Raw genomic sequence first — 18,133 nt, 5'->3', positions numbered from 1 at the left:
ATAACGCCCACTCAAATAGTGTCAAAGCTCAACTCCTTAAACTTCAACAGTACTTCCAAGTAAATGATATCGCCAATGAATTCTAGGTAATTAATAATCAACTAAATAATTAGTTTACCATACATGATAAATTAATAATTTTTCAACATTTTATTATATTTTTAGATTCACAAGATCTTATAGTTTGGATTGTTGCAGCGTTTTTGCCCACGAAAACTTATCAGTCAAAGCGATCCCAGTATGTGGGGTGAATTAATTCAAAGGATCATCTCATATATTTTTTGCCATTGCTTCCAACCAGTTCGACATAAAACAATTCTGTTCGAAAATATTGTAAAAATTATAGTAGATCCTCCAGTAACAAATAATCTTCGGTATTTCCATACTCAGACAAGATTTTGGTTCGATAAGATAGAGCCTCTTAACCAGGCAAGAAAATGAATTCCTCTGGCAAAACCGGCGGTTGGAGTGCGGCAACGCTTGCAACTCCTCGAGGTCGTGCAAATACCACCTCTGGGGTGACAGTCCGGGCCAAGTTGGTGACGGAGTCTCTATCGACGCAGTCGGCGGGAACACGCAAGGCAGTTCACGGCGGAGCGGGCGATGGAGGCGGCACCGGCGCGGCCCCAAAGCAGCCAGGTCGTCGCCAGCTCAAGAGCAACCCACCACCCTCTCGGTTGGTTCAGTCCACCATAAGCTCGGCTTTGAGGGCCAGGCAGACGGCCAAGCAGCAGTCGGATCAAACTGTCCAGGGAAAGACCCAAGCGTCGCCCCCCCCATCGAAGGGCACTGATGGTGAGCTCAAGAAACCAACTAAGCAGCGGGTGATGTCTCAGGCGGCCAAACAAGCGGCACGGGCGCGTCTCTGGCCTACCAGACAGACGGCCGGTGCCATAGTCTCCAAAGAGCGCAAGGAGATGCCAGCGACTGGTGTGTCGGAACCCAGGGTTCCGGAGGAGTACGAGATACTGCTGGCTGCGGAGGAGGCCAAGGCCAAGGAGAAAGAGCTGCTGGAGACGGGCATACAGACCAACGAGGCGGAGATCCTTGACCACCGCCTGCTACTCGGCTATGTCAACATGGTGAGCCCGTCGGCGCAGCTGGTCCAGCAGATCGATCGGGAGCGCCGCGAGCGAAAGGCTCGGAATGATCGTTTGGCGGCGCGTCGTTTCGCTAACCACGAGCAGGGCGAGGAGCTGCATCTGGATGAGCTGAGGGAGTTCTCCGACAGGAATGCCGTCACCAAGCGTTTACCGAAGAAGTTGCCATCGATCTCATACGCCACGTATGACAACCAGTACCAGAACGTCTTCAAGTCTATGGACGAGTTCTTCAGCCGCGAGGTGCCCAAGTCGGAGCCGGTGGCCAATATCCAGGAGCGCATTAAACGCAAGGAGCAGGAGCTGCTAAGCCTATTCGACAACGTTGAGGGGGAAGAGTAAACCAAAAATCGATTCGAGACTAAGAATGTATTTAAAATTATATGTGGTCAGGAATGTGTATTTATTTGATGTTAAATTTTAGAATCTGCAATGTGAGAATATAATTATTTTTTGGGATTAAAGTATCTCATACAAACATCTTTTAAGTTGAAATTTTATATCAAAAGCTTGCAAGCTGATGAATGAATCCGAATCATTATAAAACCGAGTCGATCTAGCCATTTCCGCTTCAAAAAATTACCGAATAATAAAGTACTTAATCTAGCTTTCTTGAGAGAGCACTGAAAATCTAAGGAACTGTCCCTTCTCCCTCTCAAAGTAAAATCTGGTTTGGGACACACCCATGTGTCTACATACCTTGCACTTAGCCCAACCCAATGCAACACCTTGTGCTTGTCCAGCAACTAGTACTTCGCACTAAAAGCAATAAAGCAACAAGTATCATCAAGACGTTATTTAAATTGCGCTGAGCTAAGCTAAGCAACGGCCGCCACTTTCTCTGCGGCCCGAAAGCGGGGTCAAGCTTTCTCAACAGAAAAAACGCTCTCTGGTTCGCAGTCAACTCTGGCAACTGGTCGCGCATGCAATGGAAAAATCTACTCTTAAGTTTCCCCACGAAATTCGCGATGTTGAGGAGTCTACTAATGCGGAATTGATGGAGTACTTCCATGGTTTGTCTATCCGTTTCCCGTTGCCCAGCCCATCCTCATTCTTTTCACTCCAAAACTCGTAGGTGAGCGGACTGGCTTCGTGCAGGTCGGCTCCGAGGGATATTTTTTTCCCCACAAGTACAAGGAAGAGGCGGAGAGGTATTACAACTTCGAGGCACGGTCGGATGATGTGTGGATAGCTACCGTGCCCAGATCGGGCACCACGTGGACGCAGGAGCTCATTTGGCTGCTGGCCAATGGCCTGGACTATGAGCAGGCCCAGCGACGGCCGCTCCCTGAGCGTTTTCCATTTTTCGAGTAAGTCCACAACGTAAGGATCCAAAATGAGAAGATGATATCACATCCATTATCAGGTTTCCCGTGTTCATGCATCCCCAAGTGAAGGAGGAGTTGCTGGAGAAAAACAAAGAGTCTGCTAGTGCTTTAGAGTTCATTGAGAAGATCTCTCGGCCGGGCTATGAGGCCCTGAGCGAGGTGCCGCACAGCCAACGACGGTTTATCAAAACGCACTTTCCCTTTTCCCTAATGCCGCCCAGTGTCATGGAGAAAAAGTGCAAGGTTATATATGTGGTGCGTGATCCCAAGGATGTGGCAGTGTCCTACTACCATTTGAACAGGCTTTTCCGCACCCAGGGCTATGTGGGAGATTTTGAGCGGTACTGGCGCTACTTTCAGCGAGGACTAAGTTTGTGATCTCTGGGTTCTATTTGGCCTTATAAACTTTAAATGTGGATACTTACAGATCCCTGGCTGCCTTACTACAGTCATGTGAAGGAAGCTCGCGCGTACGCCCATTTGGATAATGTCCTCTTTCTGCGCTACGAGGATATGCTGGTGGATCTCCCAGGCACTATTCATAGCATTGCCAGCTTCCTGGAATGTCCGCCAAAAGCCAAGGATATGGACAGGCTGCTGGATCATCTGAGCATTCAAAATTTCCGAAATAACAAGTCGGTTAACATGCACGAAATGGCCTCCGTGGGCATTCTCAACGAGGGAGAGGCGGGTTTTGTTCGAAAGGGCTCTAAAACAGAGTGCCAGCCGCAAAAGGAGTTCGTCGATAATCCCAGTCTGCTCGTTAATGCTAACGAATGGATCGAACAGAATGTAAAGTGCTTGAAAACTATATAAACTCGAAACTTTGATGGCTACGTTTTACTGCTTGTTTTTGGTTTAAATTGAAAACTGAACTAGGAACTATGACTTACTAACGTATTTGCACATTGAAACTATCCACACTGGCACTAGCGATCAGCTTGTGTACCTCGTTTACCTCCGCCTGGGTGAGGGTGCGCTCCATGTGGCGGTAAACGATGCGGAAGCACACGCTCCACTTTCCCGTTTTCGGGTGCTTGAACCTATCCACCAGACTGATCTGCGAATGCAAGTAAATATTAAAAACTGAGGTAAGAGGGGAAACCAGCAGAATGACCCACCTGCTCCACCATATCACCGGCCACCGAACGGACCAGATCGTAAAAGTCATTAGGCGAGAAACCGGCGTCCACCTGTACATCCTCAGGCAGCCAGAAAGATAGGTCGTTCGTGCACTGCGGGTAGTGCGAAATGGGTTTGTACTTGGGCAGATTTTGCAGATCCTTCTCGCTGAACTGCGACAGGAAACCGCTGTCGTTCGACCAGAAGAGCCGAATGTCCGGTATGTCGAACAGCACCATGGCCAGACGCTCTAGGCCGACGCCAAAGGCATAGCCCATTGACTGATGTACGCCGGCGCGTTGCAGAATCTCATGACGCATAATACCACAGCCTAAGACCTCCAGCCAATTGTCCTTGAAGTAGATCTCCAACTCCCACGAGGGCTGCGTAAAGGGGAAGTAGGTGTCCACCCAGCGGTACTTGATGCGCGGTCCGAAAAGATCCTTGGTCAGACCCACGAGCACGTGCTTCATCTCGTGCTCCATCAGCTTGACGGCCTCCAGCGTGTGGCAGGGCTGCTTGGTCTGGTCCATGAACTTCGAGGAGGGCAGGATGCGCTTCGGGTCGGCCAGCTGGCCCGACCACGTCTCCTCGAACAGCTCCAGGCCGGGATTGCGCTCGAATAGCTTATCCTTGGTGACCAGCCGCACGGCATCAGCCTGATGGAACACCGGGTAGTGGGTGCTGTCGATCTCGTCGCGCCTGTACACCTCTCCGACCACCAAGAAGTTGTCTAGCCCGCCGGAGATCAACTCCACCTGATGGGCGGTCGTGTGGGCGCGCAGCAAGTGTTGCTGATTGACATAGTAGCAGTCTGACTTCTGCCGACTGACATGGTCACCGGGAATCAGCAGATTGTCAAAGTTCTGCTGCACGGTGACCACCGGGTTCAGTTTGTCGTACACCGAGAACAGCGGATTTCCGCGTTGATTGCGATAGGCGGCGTAAAAGTAATTAACAATCCGCTGGCGAATGATGGACAGCGGGTGATCTGTCTGCAGGTGCTTATTGGCTCCCAGGTAGGACAGGATTTTGGGCGTTACATTCGTCCAGCTGTCGGTGGCGTACGTGCTTCCGTTGACCTCCAGCTGGGGTTGGACTGGGGGTGGCGACGACTTTTCAGCCGCCACGCTGCTAGCCAGACTTCGGGTGACGCTCCCTGGACGCGGGCAGAGCCGTGTTCCCTGCACACGAAGTGTCAACAGCATCTTTGGAGGGATTCTTAATTAATTGGCAGCAAACACTTGTATTTATTTTTGCATTTTCAGAAACTTATTGCCCAACTTTTGCAATGTGACCAGGCTTGGTTAGAGTAAAATCCCACATGTCCGAAAAGTAACATTAAAAGCAAATGGTCACATCTGTTATGGGTTTTATAAACAGCTGATATATAATATATATTATATTATATATTAAATCTTTTATCATTGAAATTTCATAAAAAAAGGCTTCGATTAAAATAAAAATGTTTCTTCACGCCGCTACGGGCATATAATTAAGTTCTAAATAAGATCTATAAATCCCATTCTAGTGTGACCAAAAGAATGGGAAATCGATTTTTTCAAAAAAATTTCTGGTGAGAACACTTTTACCGCGATATTTAAAATTTAAAAAAATATCTGTGCAGCTAATTAAAAGAAATATATATACAAATTTTATATACTTTTTATTTATTTGTCTACAAACATCAACACAGCAAGAGTTCACTTAGATTGTATGTGATGGCAGAACGTATGAATGTAATGGGAGACTTGGTGAGGGAATACAAAATCAAAGATTAAAATAAGAAGTTTCGACTAAGGAAACGATTAGGAGTTAATTAAAGTTCATTTGAGATGCTTGCGTTGGGTATTTCTTGTTTTTCTCTCCGTTTTTTTATAATATGAGGGGACAGTGGCTAGTAAATAAATCAGTTCTGGACCTTAGACCAGGGGATAACTGGCGGCGGTGGCGATGCCGCACTGGTTCTTCTTGTTACGCGCCATCTTGATGAAGCCCTTGTCGCCCCAGGTGGTGCCCCAAGAGTTCTTCACCAGCCAGTAGTCCACGCCGGACTCATCGGTGCCAAAGCCCACCGCGAGGACACCGTGATCCAGGTTCTCATCATCGCAGGAAGGCTCGTCGTAGACACCCTCCGAGTAGAACTGGAAGGACTCGTGGGAGGCATCAATGGCAACGGAAACGGGACCAATAGTGGCCAGAGCCTCGGCCAGCTTCTTCTCATTCTTCTGGGGCACATCGACAAATCCACGATCGGTGGCTCCAATCGTCGCCTTGTTGAAGTGGCACGAGTCATCGATGGCCTCATAGGGATACGACTTTTCGGTGTCGATGCCTCCATTGTCCTTGATGTAGCGGAAGGCGTTGTCCATGAGACCACCGTTGCATCCGTTGTTGCCATACTTGGTGGAGCAGTCGACCAGGTTCTGTTCGGACAGCGAGACCAGAACGCCGGTCTTGCGGTAATGCTGTCCCTCCAGAGCTCCAGTGCTGGAGAAGGACCAGCAGCTGCCGCAGTGACCCTGATCCTTAACCTCGGTAACAGCTCCCTTGGTGCGCCAGTCCACAGACTTGGGCAGGGTAACATGAGCCGGCGAGATGAAGGTAACGCCGGCAAAGCTCTCATCGGCGGCGCTACAAAATAAGAAACAAATTAAATTCAGAGTTCTGCTCTAGATGAGAATTCCGTTTCTTACCGCAGCTCCTTGTGCAGGGTGTAGTTGAAGCCGTTCATCACCTGACGGAACTCGTGGTGCAGCATATCGGCATACTTGTTCACAGCCAGCTTGAAGCTCACCTTGCCGGATGCCCAATTCTGGTTGTGCTTGGCAATCTTGTGCTTGTTCTCGTTGAAGATCTTGAAACGGAAACGCTCCTCGGTATCATCGTTATAGTTCTTGCGGTGCTCCAGCTGCATATATGTACAGGAAAAAAGAGTCTCGTTTAGATAGTGTCACTCTTATCACCGTGTTAGCTCTTATCAATTATCAGCTACGAGTAGATACAAAGTTCAGGAAAGGTAACAACATTTTAATGCAATTCTTTATGGCAATTCATCGGTTTGGAAATCACTTATACCAAGGCAACGAATAAAAGTTTACGTAAACCAGATTTACGATCTGACCAAGAGTTCTTAATCTTGAGATAACCTTATCACGGAGACGTCAACCTGGCACGAGCGCCATGCTCTGAGTTATGGAACAGTAGCACAGCATGACCATAAAATGGTGCTCAACGACAACAGGAACGAAAACCTGGGCAATGGTGTTAATGTTCCAGGTAATAAACAAAAACAACAACAGCTCCACCGCAGGTAGTAAGGCACGAAATGCGCCCTAATCTCGTCTCGCTGCATTGGTCCCGGACTCGGTCCCCGCCTCGCCAATGGTTTAGTTTAGGGTTGTTTGTCCGTACCGACCCGCATATTTGAACAGCACGGAAATAGCTACGAGAACTGAACAAATGATAGCTATAAATGAAAATTGCTCCCAACGTCTAAAACACGCAGTCGACCGGGGTGATATCTATTACTTTTGGGTAAATAAAAACCGTTTCAACATCTGTGGGATTGATTTTGATTGATAGTCAATAAACTATAGATTTTTTCAATGCACAACAGGCTTCTTTCGAAAATTAGATTAGATCCAGATCAATCTTAAATGATTTATTTACAAGTTAAGTAGTGTTTTGTAGGAAAATTAAATGTTTTTCAATGACTTGATAATATATCAGCTCTACGCCATTAGTTCCATAAAAAGAAAGCTAAAGTAAAGTGCTTTAATATATGATGATTAAATTAAATTAAAAATAACAATGATTCAGTCATCTTTTAGATAAATACTATATGAAATGGAAGTTTATATTGCAGGCAAGTAAATTTTCTTCGGTTTAGTATTTAATTTTAAGAGCTAAAGAGAAGCTTTACTTTTACCATAAACAATATCAAATTAAATTTTTTATACAAATAGTCTGATAAAATACATTATTTTCTCAAGAATTTCTTATCATTTCTGTGGTTTCTCAGTTAAACAAAGCACTAAAGAGTAATATAGGGTATCCCTAGCTCGTCACCATAAAATGAATAACTCTGAGTGACTCTGTCATGTGTGAAAAAACATGCATATGTAATTATTTTGGACATCAAAGCCGAACGAATAACAGAGCGCACCAGTTCTCAAAGCCGACGGGGCAACCAATTGTCGCCCCAAATAGGCCGGATGGGGACTCCGACTGGACTCGTATAATTGACATAATTGATTCGAATTTAAGACGACATGCATCCAACATATCCACGCCCGTTTACCCACTTTGAAGGGGATGGAAGCCTTTTGAAAGCCTGCAGCTACAACAACGACCTATTGATTTTCTTTGAACTCGACAACGAACGAACCACTCACTTGACACACACACACAATCCAGTTTGATTTTTCGACAAATGTATGATAAAATTCACACGTTTTATTAAAATTGTAAATATACTTTTTGTAGCAAAATTAACAACTTAAGAACCATAATTAAATGCATGTGCGTTCTAGGCACTCGATGCGATACGTATACGCTCTGTATCTTTATATCTATCTATATAGTATTAGCAAGATTTTTCGCAAGCATTAGAGAGCATCATATCTTTGAACTATTCAGCTATCTGCGGTTTTAGGAAAATTCGTTGCAGTTGATGATGAGCCTGGACGAGAGGGGATGGTGAGTTTCTGTCTGAGACGTACTAGTACAATAGCTACGACTACAGACGCTCCATTTGAATGGCACAGGAGTCGTCCTCGGGCTCCTCAAGCGGTGCTGAGACCACCGCCTGGCTGCTGGTGGCTGCGTAGGATGTGTGTGGATGCTCCACCGCCAGGTGCTTGCTGAACTCCCGGCGCTTTCGCATGATGTAGGCAAAGACGAAACCGTTAACCATTAGCATGGCTATGACAATGACAGTGGGCCACACCACATCCAAGGGGATATTTAGAGTATTTGCATCGGCCATGGCTTTATGTAAGTTCCCAAAAACGGTATTTGCTCTGGTTTCTCTTAGTTAATAGCACGTTTTTTCTTTATTTTTTTAGTATTTTCGATGACGCGCGTGCTTTTCTTGCTTTCGCTGGTGGGGGCCGGTGCTGTCTGGGTCTCCTTTTATTTCTTTCCTCTCTTGCGAGCGTTTGCTGCCGCTGTTCTTGGTCCGACTCGACCGTTTGCTTGGAGCGTCGGGCGGGAAATAACGAAAATGTCATAGCAGAGACTGCCTCCGATGGTGGTGGTGGTGGTCGTGCTCGCACACACACACACACACTGAGCAAGACTCCTCTATCGCCAAGCCGAAACAAGAGCGAGCAACACACACTTTTTATATTATGCCCTCACCAGAGAGTACCTGAACTTTTCTCTTACTCTGGGTAGTGAAGTAAGGCTTTGAGTATATGAAGTGCACAGTACTAGGCTTGTCCGTATGTCTGTTTATCAATCAAATTAGATTTTTCTCTCAAAGCAAAACATTCCCAATCTATAAGCAACTTAATCATATATTAATTACACTTTTATAACTTATATAGCTCTCTTTCCAATTTACTCTTCTATTTTATTTGATGGTGTTACTAGTGTTAATGATTTACTATTCTTATTTGAATTAAATTTTACAACCAATTTATGTAAAATATAGATTAATCGATTTTTCCTATAACCTTGAGGGTATTACCACTTCGTCAATCATAAACTCACTTCCTATTTCGTTTCTTATTCCATATTTCTTTCTGCAGTGCGCGCATATAAAGGCACGGTTCAAAAAGGCAACCGGTTTCCCAAACAGCAGTATGATTTATAAGGATGTCGGACAATGTATTCAAATAAAACCAACCGGTTCGAAAAGAGTGGGGAGATTATAGCGAAAGAAAAAATCAAAGTATTAATGCCTCTTCTGCTTTTGCAAGTCAGTCAAATTTTTCCCCACTTGTTTATTTACAGCGCGCGATTCTATTTATTTATTCTTCGTCGTGTGCACTTGCTGCTTAACGTTCGGGTTACTCTCTGAAAGCTTTCCGGCTCTCGAAACTAAATAAAAAACGCCTGACAGTGAATTTTTAATGCCAATTTGATAAGAGCCGCGTCGCACGTCATTCCCAAAAGAACGCTCGACTCGGACGACCCCCCGGAACCCTAATTTGAGTTTGACTCTGCTTTTGTCTTTTGATTTTTCCCCATGTTTGCTCGCGGAATGCGATGAAACTGCTGAAACGCATTAAAACTAATTGAAGCTTATCAGTGCTGAAGTACAGTATGCTGGTCGGGGCCTTTTGCAGCTGTGCAATTGCAACTTTGGACGGCGCACAGATTACAAACTACAGTTTCGTTGTTGCTTCAGAAAAGACTTTTGAAACGTATTTGAATAGCGCGGCTTATCAGTTCAACATTGAATGGGCAGCACTTTTATGTCAGTGTGGCCGTGTCACCACAACAGTTATGGGTCTAACACTGTCTAACAAAATTAAGGTCTTAAAACATAAGTAAGGAAATATGTAAGTCTTATTTAAAAGCCTAAAAATTGTAAAGCCTTTTCTACGGAATAAAATTAGACAGACTAAATATAAATGTTTTATAAAATTATTTAGAAATACTTTGAAACCATGAACATACTACTATATAAATCGTATTTCAAGGAATTAAACCCTATAACGAAATATATTAACTGCCAATTTGATTAATTTAAATATAATGTACAGTCAAGACTTTAATGTTTTAATAATTTTAATTTCGTACGAAAACAAATCGCATACTATTCGTCTTACTGGGATTTCACATAAAAGATATTGTTTTGATAATAATATAGAATAATTTCCCCCAAACTGTTCTTGAGCAATGATTCACACACCACATAATCTAGGGCTCATATTCAGTTAAAATTCAACTGGATAAAGAATGGGGAATCCCACATCCTATACAAGAGATAAAATTATCGAAAAATACGGGTGTTCAGGAAGCGACCATGTCATATTTTAGTACAAATTCCATCGAAGTGGAACAATACACTATTTAGGGAAAAAAATATCAAAACCAATTAGATTGTGTGTACTCAATGCTTGTGGGACTTATCACACGAGATCTGCGCAATACATTTATAATTATACGCCCCCATTTGCAACTAATGGTGCTTGGCACGACATTATAAAAAAGAACTTGACAAATATAAAAAATGAACGATCTTTCGGTCAAATCGATAAGGATGTGTGAGCCAGAAAATAAACCGAACTATATGCAACTTTAAGGGGGAAAGCTATAAACCCATTGATTCGAATGCTAAATGCAATTACTCAGAACCGGGGCAGGCACCAAAGTCGTCGGCCTAACCACAAGACGATGACGATTAGGAAACATCATGGACTGCCGCAAAAGTGGTGCAAAATGGTACTATTGTCCCGCTGCTTATCAATGTGGACCAGTTATCAGTGGGACTGACCCGTGATGGAGCTAAAGTGGGCGACCGATAGACAGTCAGCCTGTCCATTCATCCGATGTTTACGGATGAGCCCAAGCCCCACCTCCGCCGCCGCTTGGTCATGTGAGTCGGCGGCGACATGTGACTGCTGGAAGCTAGACTTCTGGACTTATCTGGACTCTTTTTTGATGAGCCCGCCTTGCCTGGTGCATTCACATTTGCATTCATGACTCAGCTCGCGAAAATCGCGTCACAAACAGAAGAATGAAATGCGCAACGACCCAACTAAACAAACAAAAGTCTGTAAAAGACAAAGGCCCCAAAAATTAAATGCGATTTTAATGATTAATCATCGGTAGTAGGAAGCCCTTGTTGACACCGGAGAAGGCTTGTATTGATCGGGAGCTCGGATTTCTTGGTGGTGACAAATCTAGATTCTAGATCATAGGAAGCACTCACCTTGAATGTATGCCACTCCTCCTTGACCACGTCGGCGAAGGAAACGGCCTGGGCAACTGCCAGCAGAGCCAGAAGGGGAAGTACCACAGCTGTGCGCATTGTATGGAGTCTGAAAAAGTACAAAAAAAATCATAAAATTAGTATTAGCAAGAATCTGAGCAACTGCGAGTCACGTGAGTAGTTAGCCCATCAGTCATAAACCTGATTTCTGTGGCAGTTACAGCTATTGAAATATGATGGAGAGTTTAGAGCAGGATATATAATACATGAGTCTATATTAATAATCAGGTTTAATTATTTTAATTGTGGAGAATTATATAATACATAAAACCTACAATTATCACAACTTGGGTCCCTAAAAACATTATTATTTATTAATTTTATTTATAAAATATGTCCTAGAATGTTCAAAGCTTTTTTAAAATTCGTTAATTTCAACGTTTTATATTTTAGTTTCAAGGAAAATGGTTTAAAAAATTGTTTAAAGTTACATCAAGTATCTTTCTTTATATTTATGCAAAGAACAAATTTATTTGGAAAAATTTTTAATAATTAAATTGACATATAAAATAAATAACTAAAATGGCAACTAAAAAATGGGAAAATGATTTCTTATCCAAAAACAGAGACTTGGTTAAATTGCAGCTTGACTAATTAGGGGGCGTATATATTAGTACATACAATATAATTTTATATCGGCCTTTGCTTTGCTTCGAGATATTGTTGTTTAGTTTGTTGTTTTCGAATTCGAATGAACTGTGCCTTATCTTATCGGCCATTCCACTTTCGCATTGCTTTCGTGTTGCTTTTTTTTCAGTTAGTTTCGAAAACTCGCCGTCTGCCATATTGGTCTGACTGATTTTGTTGCTGATTTTTTGCCACCATTTTGAGAAGCGTGAGAGGCATTTGATAAAAATTGGTATATATGTAGTTATTTATTATTGCCGCTCGTAATGCGTGCCAAGTTCGAGGGCTAAAACGGGTTTCGAAACCCCAAGGTGATTCATGTGCATAGGACGGCGGCCTAACAGGTGAGATAAAGCAAACAAAGACTAGAAAATGGGTCAGCACAGCGAAGAGGGGAAGAGGCAGACCAGGCAGTAAACAGCTAAACAAAGAAGCGCAACAGAGAAATAGGGAAGCGGAATGAGAATAGACGAGAAACACGGAGAATAGAAAGATGTCGTCTGGAGTGCAATTAAACGGCAAATAAGACAAAGGCATGACGCAACTGAGTTGAACAAGCCTCGCAGTCGATCAAGCACCACAATTAAATATTTATTTACCCGCCGTTGATGCAGGGCAGGTATATTTGCGTTCTAGCAATCGGAATTAAATTGTTCAACTGGAAACTGTTTTCCCACTTACCACTCGGAACTGCGTCGCAAGAAATGCAGAGTAATCACTGATTTCACCACTGTAACACTTTACTATAGCCTGATCTTACACTAAAGTGCAAGTCAACAAATTCTTTTGCAAGTCGCAATTAAAATTAACTGTTTGCGGAGGCCTCAGCCTTTTAAATAATAATTTTAGAAATTGTTGTTCGCAAGAAATCTTGCGGTGATACCGTATGTTGGCGGGAGGAAAATATCGAAATACCTGGCTGATATCTGGTATTTTCTAGAAACTTGGGAATTTTCGCGCGCCAACATATGGTATCTCTCAAAAGTCAGCTGGCTCGTGGTCGGTCTGTAAACGTGTAAAATGGTTCTGTAAAAGTGTAAAATGTAAAATGGAAGATGTAAATCTAAACACGATTATTACTTATTAAAAGATGAAATAAATGTACAAAAGTTGAAGAATAAAAAATAATTGAAGAGTTGAATAAAAATTACAATAAAACGGGGAGTTGATTGAAATATTTTTTCGTCCCTTCTTAAGTCAAAAACCTAGCCGCGTAGATCAAGCCAAGTCCAATAAAGAATATATTTTTTAAATTTTTTTTTCGAAATTTAAAAAATTTATAAAAATTAAAATTTTTAAAAATTGTATTTTTGAAATTTAAAATTAAGTATGAAGATTTTTTAACCTAACAAAAACTAGCATAAAACAGTTTTCCGAATTAAAGTAAATGATTTTTGGGCTTAGTTATGAGATTTTTAAAATTTGATTCGCCACAATAATTTTATTACCAAAATATGTTTTTAATTATTTTATTTAAGCTATGATCGATTTGCAATTCGCTCTTATTTTCGAATCGCTTAAGACACACATGGCGTATACTTAATTTATGGGCTTTCACGTTAAGTATACGTCATGTATACTTTTAGTCAAAAGCATGTAATTCAGTGAAGGAGTCATTTCCGACCCTATAAATTATATATATTCTGAATCAGCATCAGCATATAAATTTTAAAAATGTTTCTCGAAATTTTTACATTTTATAGTGGGTTAAAATGTTTCTTGAGATGTTAAAAACATGTCAAAAATAAAAATTTTTGAAATTTTAAATTGAGATTTGTTTAGTCTAATAAAAAGTAGCATAGAACAGCTTTCCGAATTAAAATTAATGCATTTTTGCTTTAGTTATGATCGATCGAAACTGCAAGGGTAATATAAAATCGGCATTACAAAGTTAACTTCATTTTTCGTTTTCTAAAAATTCATGAAGCTTTATATTTTATAATTATACCTCCTAATTATATACAATAGTTTATTTTATTCTAAAGCCTTTTTTTGGCTAAAAATTCTTCTTGCGCCTTTCTGCGGAATATCTTTCCATTTGAATTAATGGGTAATTTATCGGTAAACTGGACGCCGGCATGGAGCTGCTTCTGCATTGCGGGTAGCCTCCTGGCCACATGATCCTTGATTTCCTGCTCTGTTATGGAAACTCCTTGCCTCTTGACCACCAAAGCACCTGCAGCGTCTCCCTGCTCTTCATCGTAAATGCTCACGACACAAACTTCCTCCACCTGGGGCAGCTCGGATATAACGCCCTCGATTTCAGAGGGTAAATACTGGTATCCCTGATACTTGCACATTTCCTTTTTACGATCCACCACAAAGAGCCGGTTCTGTTCATCGAAGTAGCCCAGATCTCCGGTGTGGAACCATCCTTCAGAGTCCTGCATACGGCGAGTCTCCTCGGGATTGCCAAAGTACCCCTTCCATGGACGACCGTTGTGCACGTAAATCTCGCCCACCTCTTTGTACCCCAGGGACTTGCCATCCTCGTCCACGATGCGAATCCTTACTCCTGGCAGTGGCTTGCCGACCGAGTTAACGTCTTCGAGTCCCATATTAAAAGTTATACTACTTGTCTCCGTCATTCCATAGGCATTGATGAGCATCGCATTGCCACAAAGCTCCTGAACTCTTTTCAGTGTGGTCATAGAGGTGAATCCGCCGATATAGATTATGCACCGAAGTGAGGCCATGGCTTCTTTCGATGCTCTTGGATAATTGATTAGGGCTGACATATGGTGAGGCGCCAAAATGACAGAGTTGATTTTGTACTTCTCCACGAGCCTCACAAAGTAATCTGGAGAAAAGGCTTTTTGGGTTATGATGCGGGTGCAACCAATGACCGTTCCCATGAGAAAAGTGATCAGGCCGCTGCTCCAATCGAGACCACTGAAAGAGAACACAACCGATTCGCTGTTCAACATGCTAAAAAAAAATCAAAAAGAATAATGAAAATCTTCATAAACAGTTGGTGTCTGTATTAACCCACGGAAAATCGTGCTGCAAAGAGCGGTTGGAAATGCAGACGGCCTTGGGTAAGCCAGTGGTTCCCGAGGAGCATAGAATGGCCATCGTCTGTTGACTTCCTTCCTTCAATGGCTCTGGTCTAAAGGTAGAGATTCGAGATGTTACCAAAAACTGGTAACAGACTGCAATTCTGTACTCTGTACTCACTGGTAGAAGGCTTCAGTTGGCGTGGGATCCAGAAGACTTTGAATATGGGGCACTCCTTTAATAGGGTCAGTGACTGTGAGAATCTCCGGTTGCCATTCCTTACTTGCGGCTAGGACCTTCTCGTAATCCTGTCCATCGCAAAATATTATTTTTGGTTTGGTTATAGAAAAAACATGCGTCATGGTAGCTGCAAAAGGAAGTTTTAAGCAATTATTATTGAATAATATTGATTTGAAAACGATTACCTTCGTCCATTACTGGATTGATCGCATGAAAGGGTGTTCCATTTAAATAACAGGCCACCGCAACGGACATGACGTATGTTGAGTTTCTCACTGGGAGGCCAATAACATCAGGATACTGGAATCCTTTCTTTTTGAAAATCTGTGCAATCCGAATGGCCCATGTAATGGCCTCGTTAAAGGTGACCGTCCCTCCATCCTCATCGTTTATCTGTCTCGGCTTAGTGTTATTTTGATTGTCCATAGTCATCCTAATTTGGACTCACCTGGCTGACGTTGTTGGGCCAGTTCTTCATATTGGTAAATATTATCTTGCCAATTGACGTCTCATCGGTATAGGTAAAAGTGCGTTTGGAACCGCTCCAGATTCGATCCCCTGAATCGTAGGTCGTTAGTAGTGCTGCCATCGTTCACGTTCTCGACGTGACTAACCACTAGAAAAACTCGTACTGAAGTTTTGCTACAAATGAAATCGAATTTATAATTTTTTTTTATCTTATCTTCTGTATTCAATAAAAAACAAACACAGCAGGATTCATTATTAAGGCCAGTTTAACTTATAAGTAAGATAAAGCAACAGCTACTTTAAGAAATAAACACAAAAGTTGATACGAAATCTCATTCATTGAAACGTTTACTGATAAGAAGAGATAGATAATAGACAGATAGATAGAGAAGATAAGTCCGTCTTATTTAAAGAGAAATAAATACAGTTAGGAATAAGAGCCCTTATAATACAAGTTTTTCGCTTCATAAACATAGAATTTGAAATACTGGAATTGATTTAAATTTTGACATAATATAATATTATATATCTATGATTTATAGGGTCGGAAATGTTTCCTTCACCATTATTCACCAAGAACACATAAAATATATCCTATTAAGGAAGTATAAAAATGCTAAAAAAGAATTAATTTCAGTGTATAGAACTATGAGCAAACATTAGCTACGATCAGTAAATATCAATGAACAATAAGTAACTTTGACCAGTAAGTATCTCTGGACACTAATAAACAATGACTTGCAACTTTTGTAATACAACACTTCTCTGAGGCTTGGCCGGTAGCAGTCACTTCGTTCCGGGGATGTTAGAACAAGTTGGGAATTATATGCACAGAAGTGCGAGATTTGTTTTGAAGCAAATTTAGGCTATTTTAATTAAACTATGGAGTTATTCGACTATATAATCTTAATATAATATAATTCGGGGCATGGCAAATCGGTCGACTATATATACATATATGTACATATATATATCTGGCATTGGAACGATCGAACAATTTATAGAACTATGATCAGTAACTATCAATGAACATTAAGTAACTATGATCATTAATTAACTATGACCATAAAGTAACTATGAGAAGTGATTAACTATGCTTAGTACGTATCAATGACCAGTAAGTAACTTTGACCAGGAAGTATCTATGACCAGTAAGTATCAAGGACCATAAGTAACTATGATAAGTAATTAACTCTGATTAGTAAGTAATGATGATCAGTAAGTAACTCTGATTAGTAAGTAGCTATGACCAGTAAGTATCAATAACCATAAGGTATCTACGAACTTTAGTAAACAATGACTTGCAACTTTTGAAACACAACACTTCTCTGAGAGGTGGCCGGCAGCAGTCACTTCGTTCCGGGGATGCTAGAACCAGTTGGGAATCATATGCACAGATGTGCGAGATTTGTTTTGGAACATATTTAAGCTATTTGGATGAAACTATGGAGTTATTCGTCAATATAATTTTACTAGTATATAAATCGGAGCATGGCGAATCGGTGAAATATATAGATGCATATATATAGCTGCCATAGGATCGATCGGACGATTTATAGAACTATGATCAGTACGTAACTAAGATCAGTTATTAATTATGACCATTAAGTAACTATGAGCAGTGATTAACTATTATCCGTAAGTATCAATGAACAGTAAGTAACTTTGACCAGGAAGAATCTATGAACAGTAAGTATCAATGAGCAGTAAGTATTTATGAACACTAATAAACAATGACTTGCAACTTTTGTAACACAACACATTTCTGTAAAGTCGGAGCATGGCGAATCGGTGGACTATATATATATCAAATTTAACTAGAAACTTTAAAACGGAACAAGAAGAAGAACAAAAATAATTGTGTTTGCTACGGTGCTTAAGTACACTGGTTGAGAAGCGCAGAGGAGGGCACTTTTTTGAGAGAGTGAATGCGAGGAAAGTATTACACATATATGTATATAGCTGATATAGGCACAATCGGACGATTTATAGAACTATGATCAGTAAGTATCAATGAACATTGAGTAACTATGACCAGTAAGTAGCTATGACCAGTAAGTAACTATGATCAGTAATTAACTCTGATTAGTAAGTATCAATGAACAGCAAGTAACTACGATAAGTAATTAACTCTGATAAGTAAGTTATGATGATCAGTAAGTAACTCTGATAAGTAAGTTTCAACATTAAGTATCTATGACCTGCAAGTATCAATGACCAGTAAGTATCTATGAGCACTAATAAACAATGACTTGCAACTTTTGTAACACAACACTTCTCTGAGACTTGTCTGGCAGCAGTCA

General features: G+C 41.6%; 6 protein-coding genes across 6 annotated transcripts; 2 read left to right on the top strand and 4 right to left on the bottom strand.

The window, feature by feature from the left end:
- Window positions 1-112: 112 nt before the first annotated feature.
- On the top strand, window positions 113-1,578 carry LOC110178343 (uncharacterized). Its single transcript, XM_020945462.2, has one exon. It carries the CDS (start codon window positions 438-440, stop codon window positions 1,440-1,442), a length of 1,005 nt encoding a protein of 334 aa, XP_020801121.2. The 5' UTR covers window positions 113-437; the 3' UTR covers window positions 1,443-1,578.
- Window positions 1,579-1,653: 75 nt separating this feature from the next.
- On the top strand, window positions 1,654-3,264 carry St4 (Sulfotransferase 4). Its single transcript, XM_020945461.2, has 4 exons — window positions 1,654-2,113; window positions 2,176-2,410; window positions 2,467-2,798; window positions 2,856-3,264. The coding sequence occupies exons 1-4, from the start codon at window positions 2,029-2,031 to the stop codon at window positions 3,242-3,244; spliced, it is 1,041 nt and encodes a 346-aa protein (XP_020801120.2). The 5' UTR covers window positions 1,654-2,028; the 3' UTR covers window positions 3,245-3,264.
- On the bottom strand, window positions 3,254-4,940 carry PheRS-m (Phenylalanyl-tRNA synthetase, mitochondrial). The gene is made up of 2 exons (XM_020945460.2): window positions 3,550-4,940; window positions 3,254-3,488 (listed from the first exon to the last, which is right to left on the bottom strand). Exons 1-2 carry the CDS (start codon window positions 4,756-4,758, stop codon window positions 3,321-3,323), a joined length of 1,377 nt encoding a protein of 458 aa, XP_020801119.1. The 5' UTR covers window positions 4,759-4,940; the 3' UTR covers window positions 3,254-3,320.
- A 257-nt stretch (window positions 4,941-5,197) lies between these two features.
- CtsL1 (cathepsin L) lies at window positions 5,198-12,965 on the bottom strand. The gene is made up of 4 exons (XM_020945285.2): window positions 12,807-12,965; window positions 11,439-11,547; window positions 6,247-6,461; window positions 5,198-6,184 (listed from the first exon to the last, which is right to left on the bottom strand). The coding sequence occupies exons 2-4, from the start codon at window positions 11,535-11,537 to the stop codon at window positions 5,473-5,475; spliced, it is 1,026 nt and encodes a 341-aa protein (XP_020800944.1). The 5' UTR covers window positions 11,538-11,547; window positions 12,807-12,965; the 3' UTR covers window positions 5,198-5,472.
- LOC110178235 (uncharacterized) lies at window positions 7,970-11,294 on the bottom strand. The gene has a single exon (XM_086827668.1). The coding sequence runs from the start codon at window positions 8,538-8,540 to the stop codon at window positions 8,292-8,294; it is 249 nt and encodes an 82-aa protein (XP_086683794.1). The 5' UTR covers window positions 8,541-11,294; the 3' UTR covers window positions 7,970-8,291.
- Window positions 12,966-14,028: 1,063 nt separating the features above from the next.
- Window positions 14,029-17,062, bottom strand: LOC110178304 (uncharacterized). The gene is made up of 5 exons (XM_020945394.2): window positions 15,811-17,062; window positions 15,548-15,755; window positions 15,303-15,489; window positions 15,118-15,234; window positions 14,029-15,053 (listed from the first exon to the last, which is right to left on the bottom strand). Exons 1-5 carry the CDS (start codon window positions 15,949-15,951, stop codon window positions 14,105-14,107), a joined length of 1,602 nt encoding a protein of 533 aa, XP_020801053.2. The 5' UTR covers window positions 15,952-17,062; the 3' UTR covers window positions 14,029-14,104.
- Window positions 17,063-18,133: the final 1,071 nt, after the last annotated feature.

The sequence above is a fragment of the Drosophila serrata genome, unplaced genomic scaffold, assembly GCF_035046125.1.
Source record: "Drosophila serrata isolate PLE 108 unplaced genomic scaffold, ASM3504612v1 contig_184, whole genome shotgun sequence".
NCBI lineage: Eukaryota > Metazoa > Arthropoda > Insecta > Diptera > Drosophilidae > Drosophila > Drosophila serrata.
Note: the sequence above shows the minus strand (reverse complement) of the source record. Positions and strands in the feature narration are given on the sequence as shown.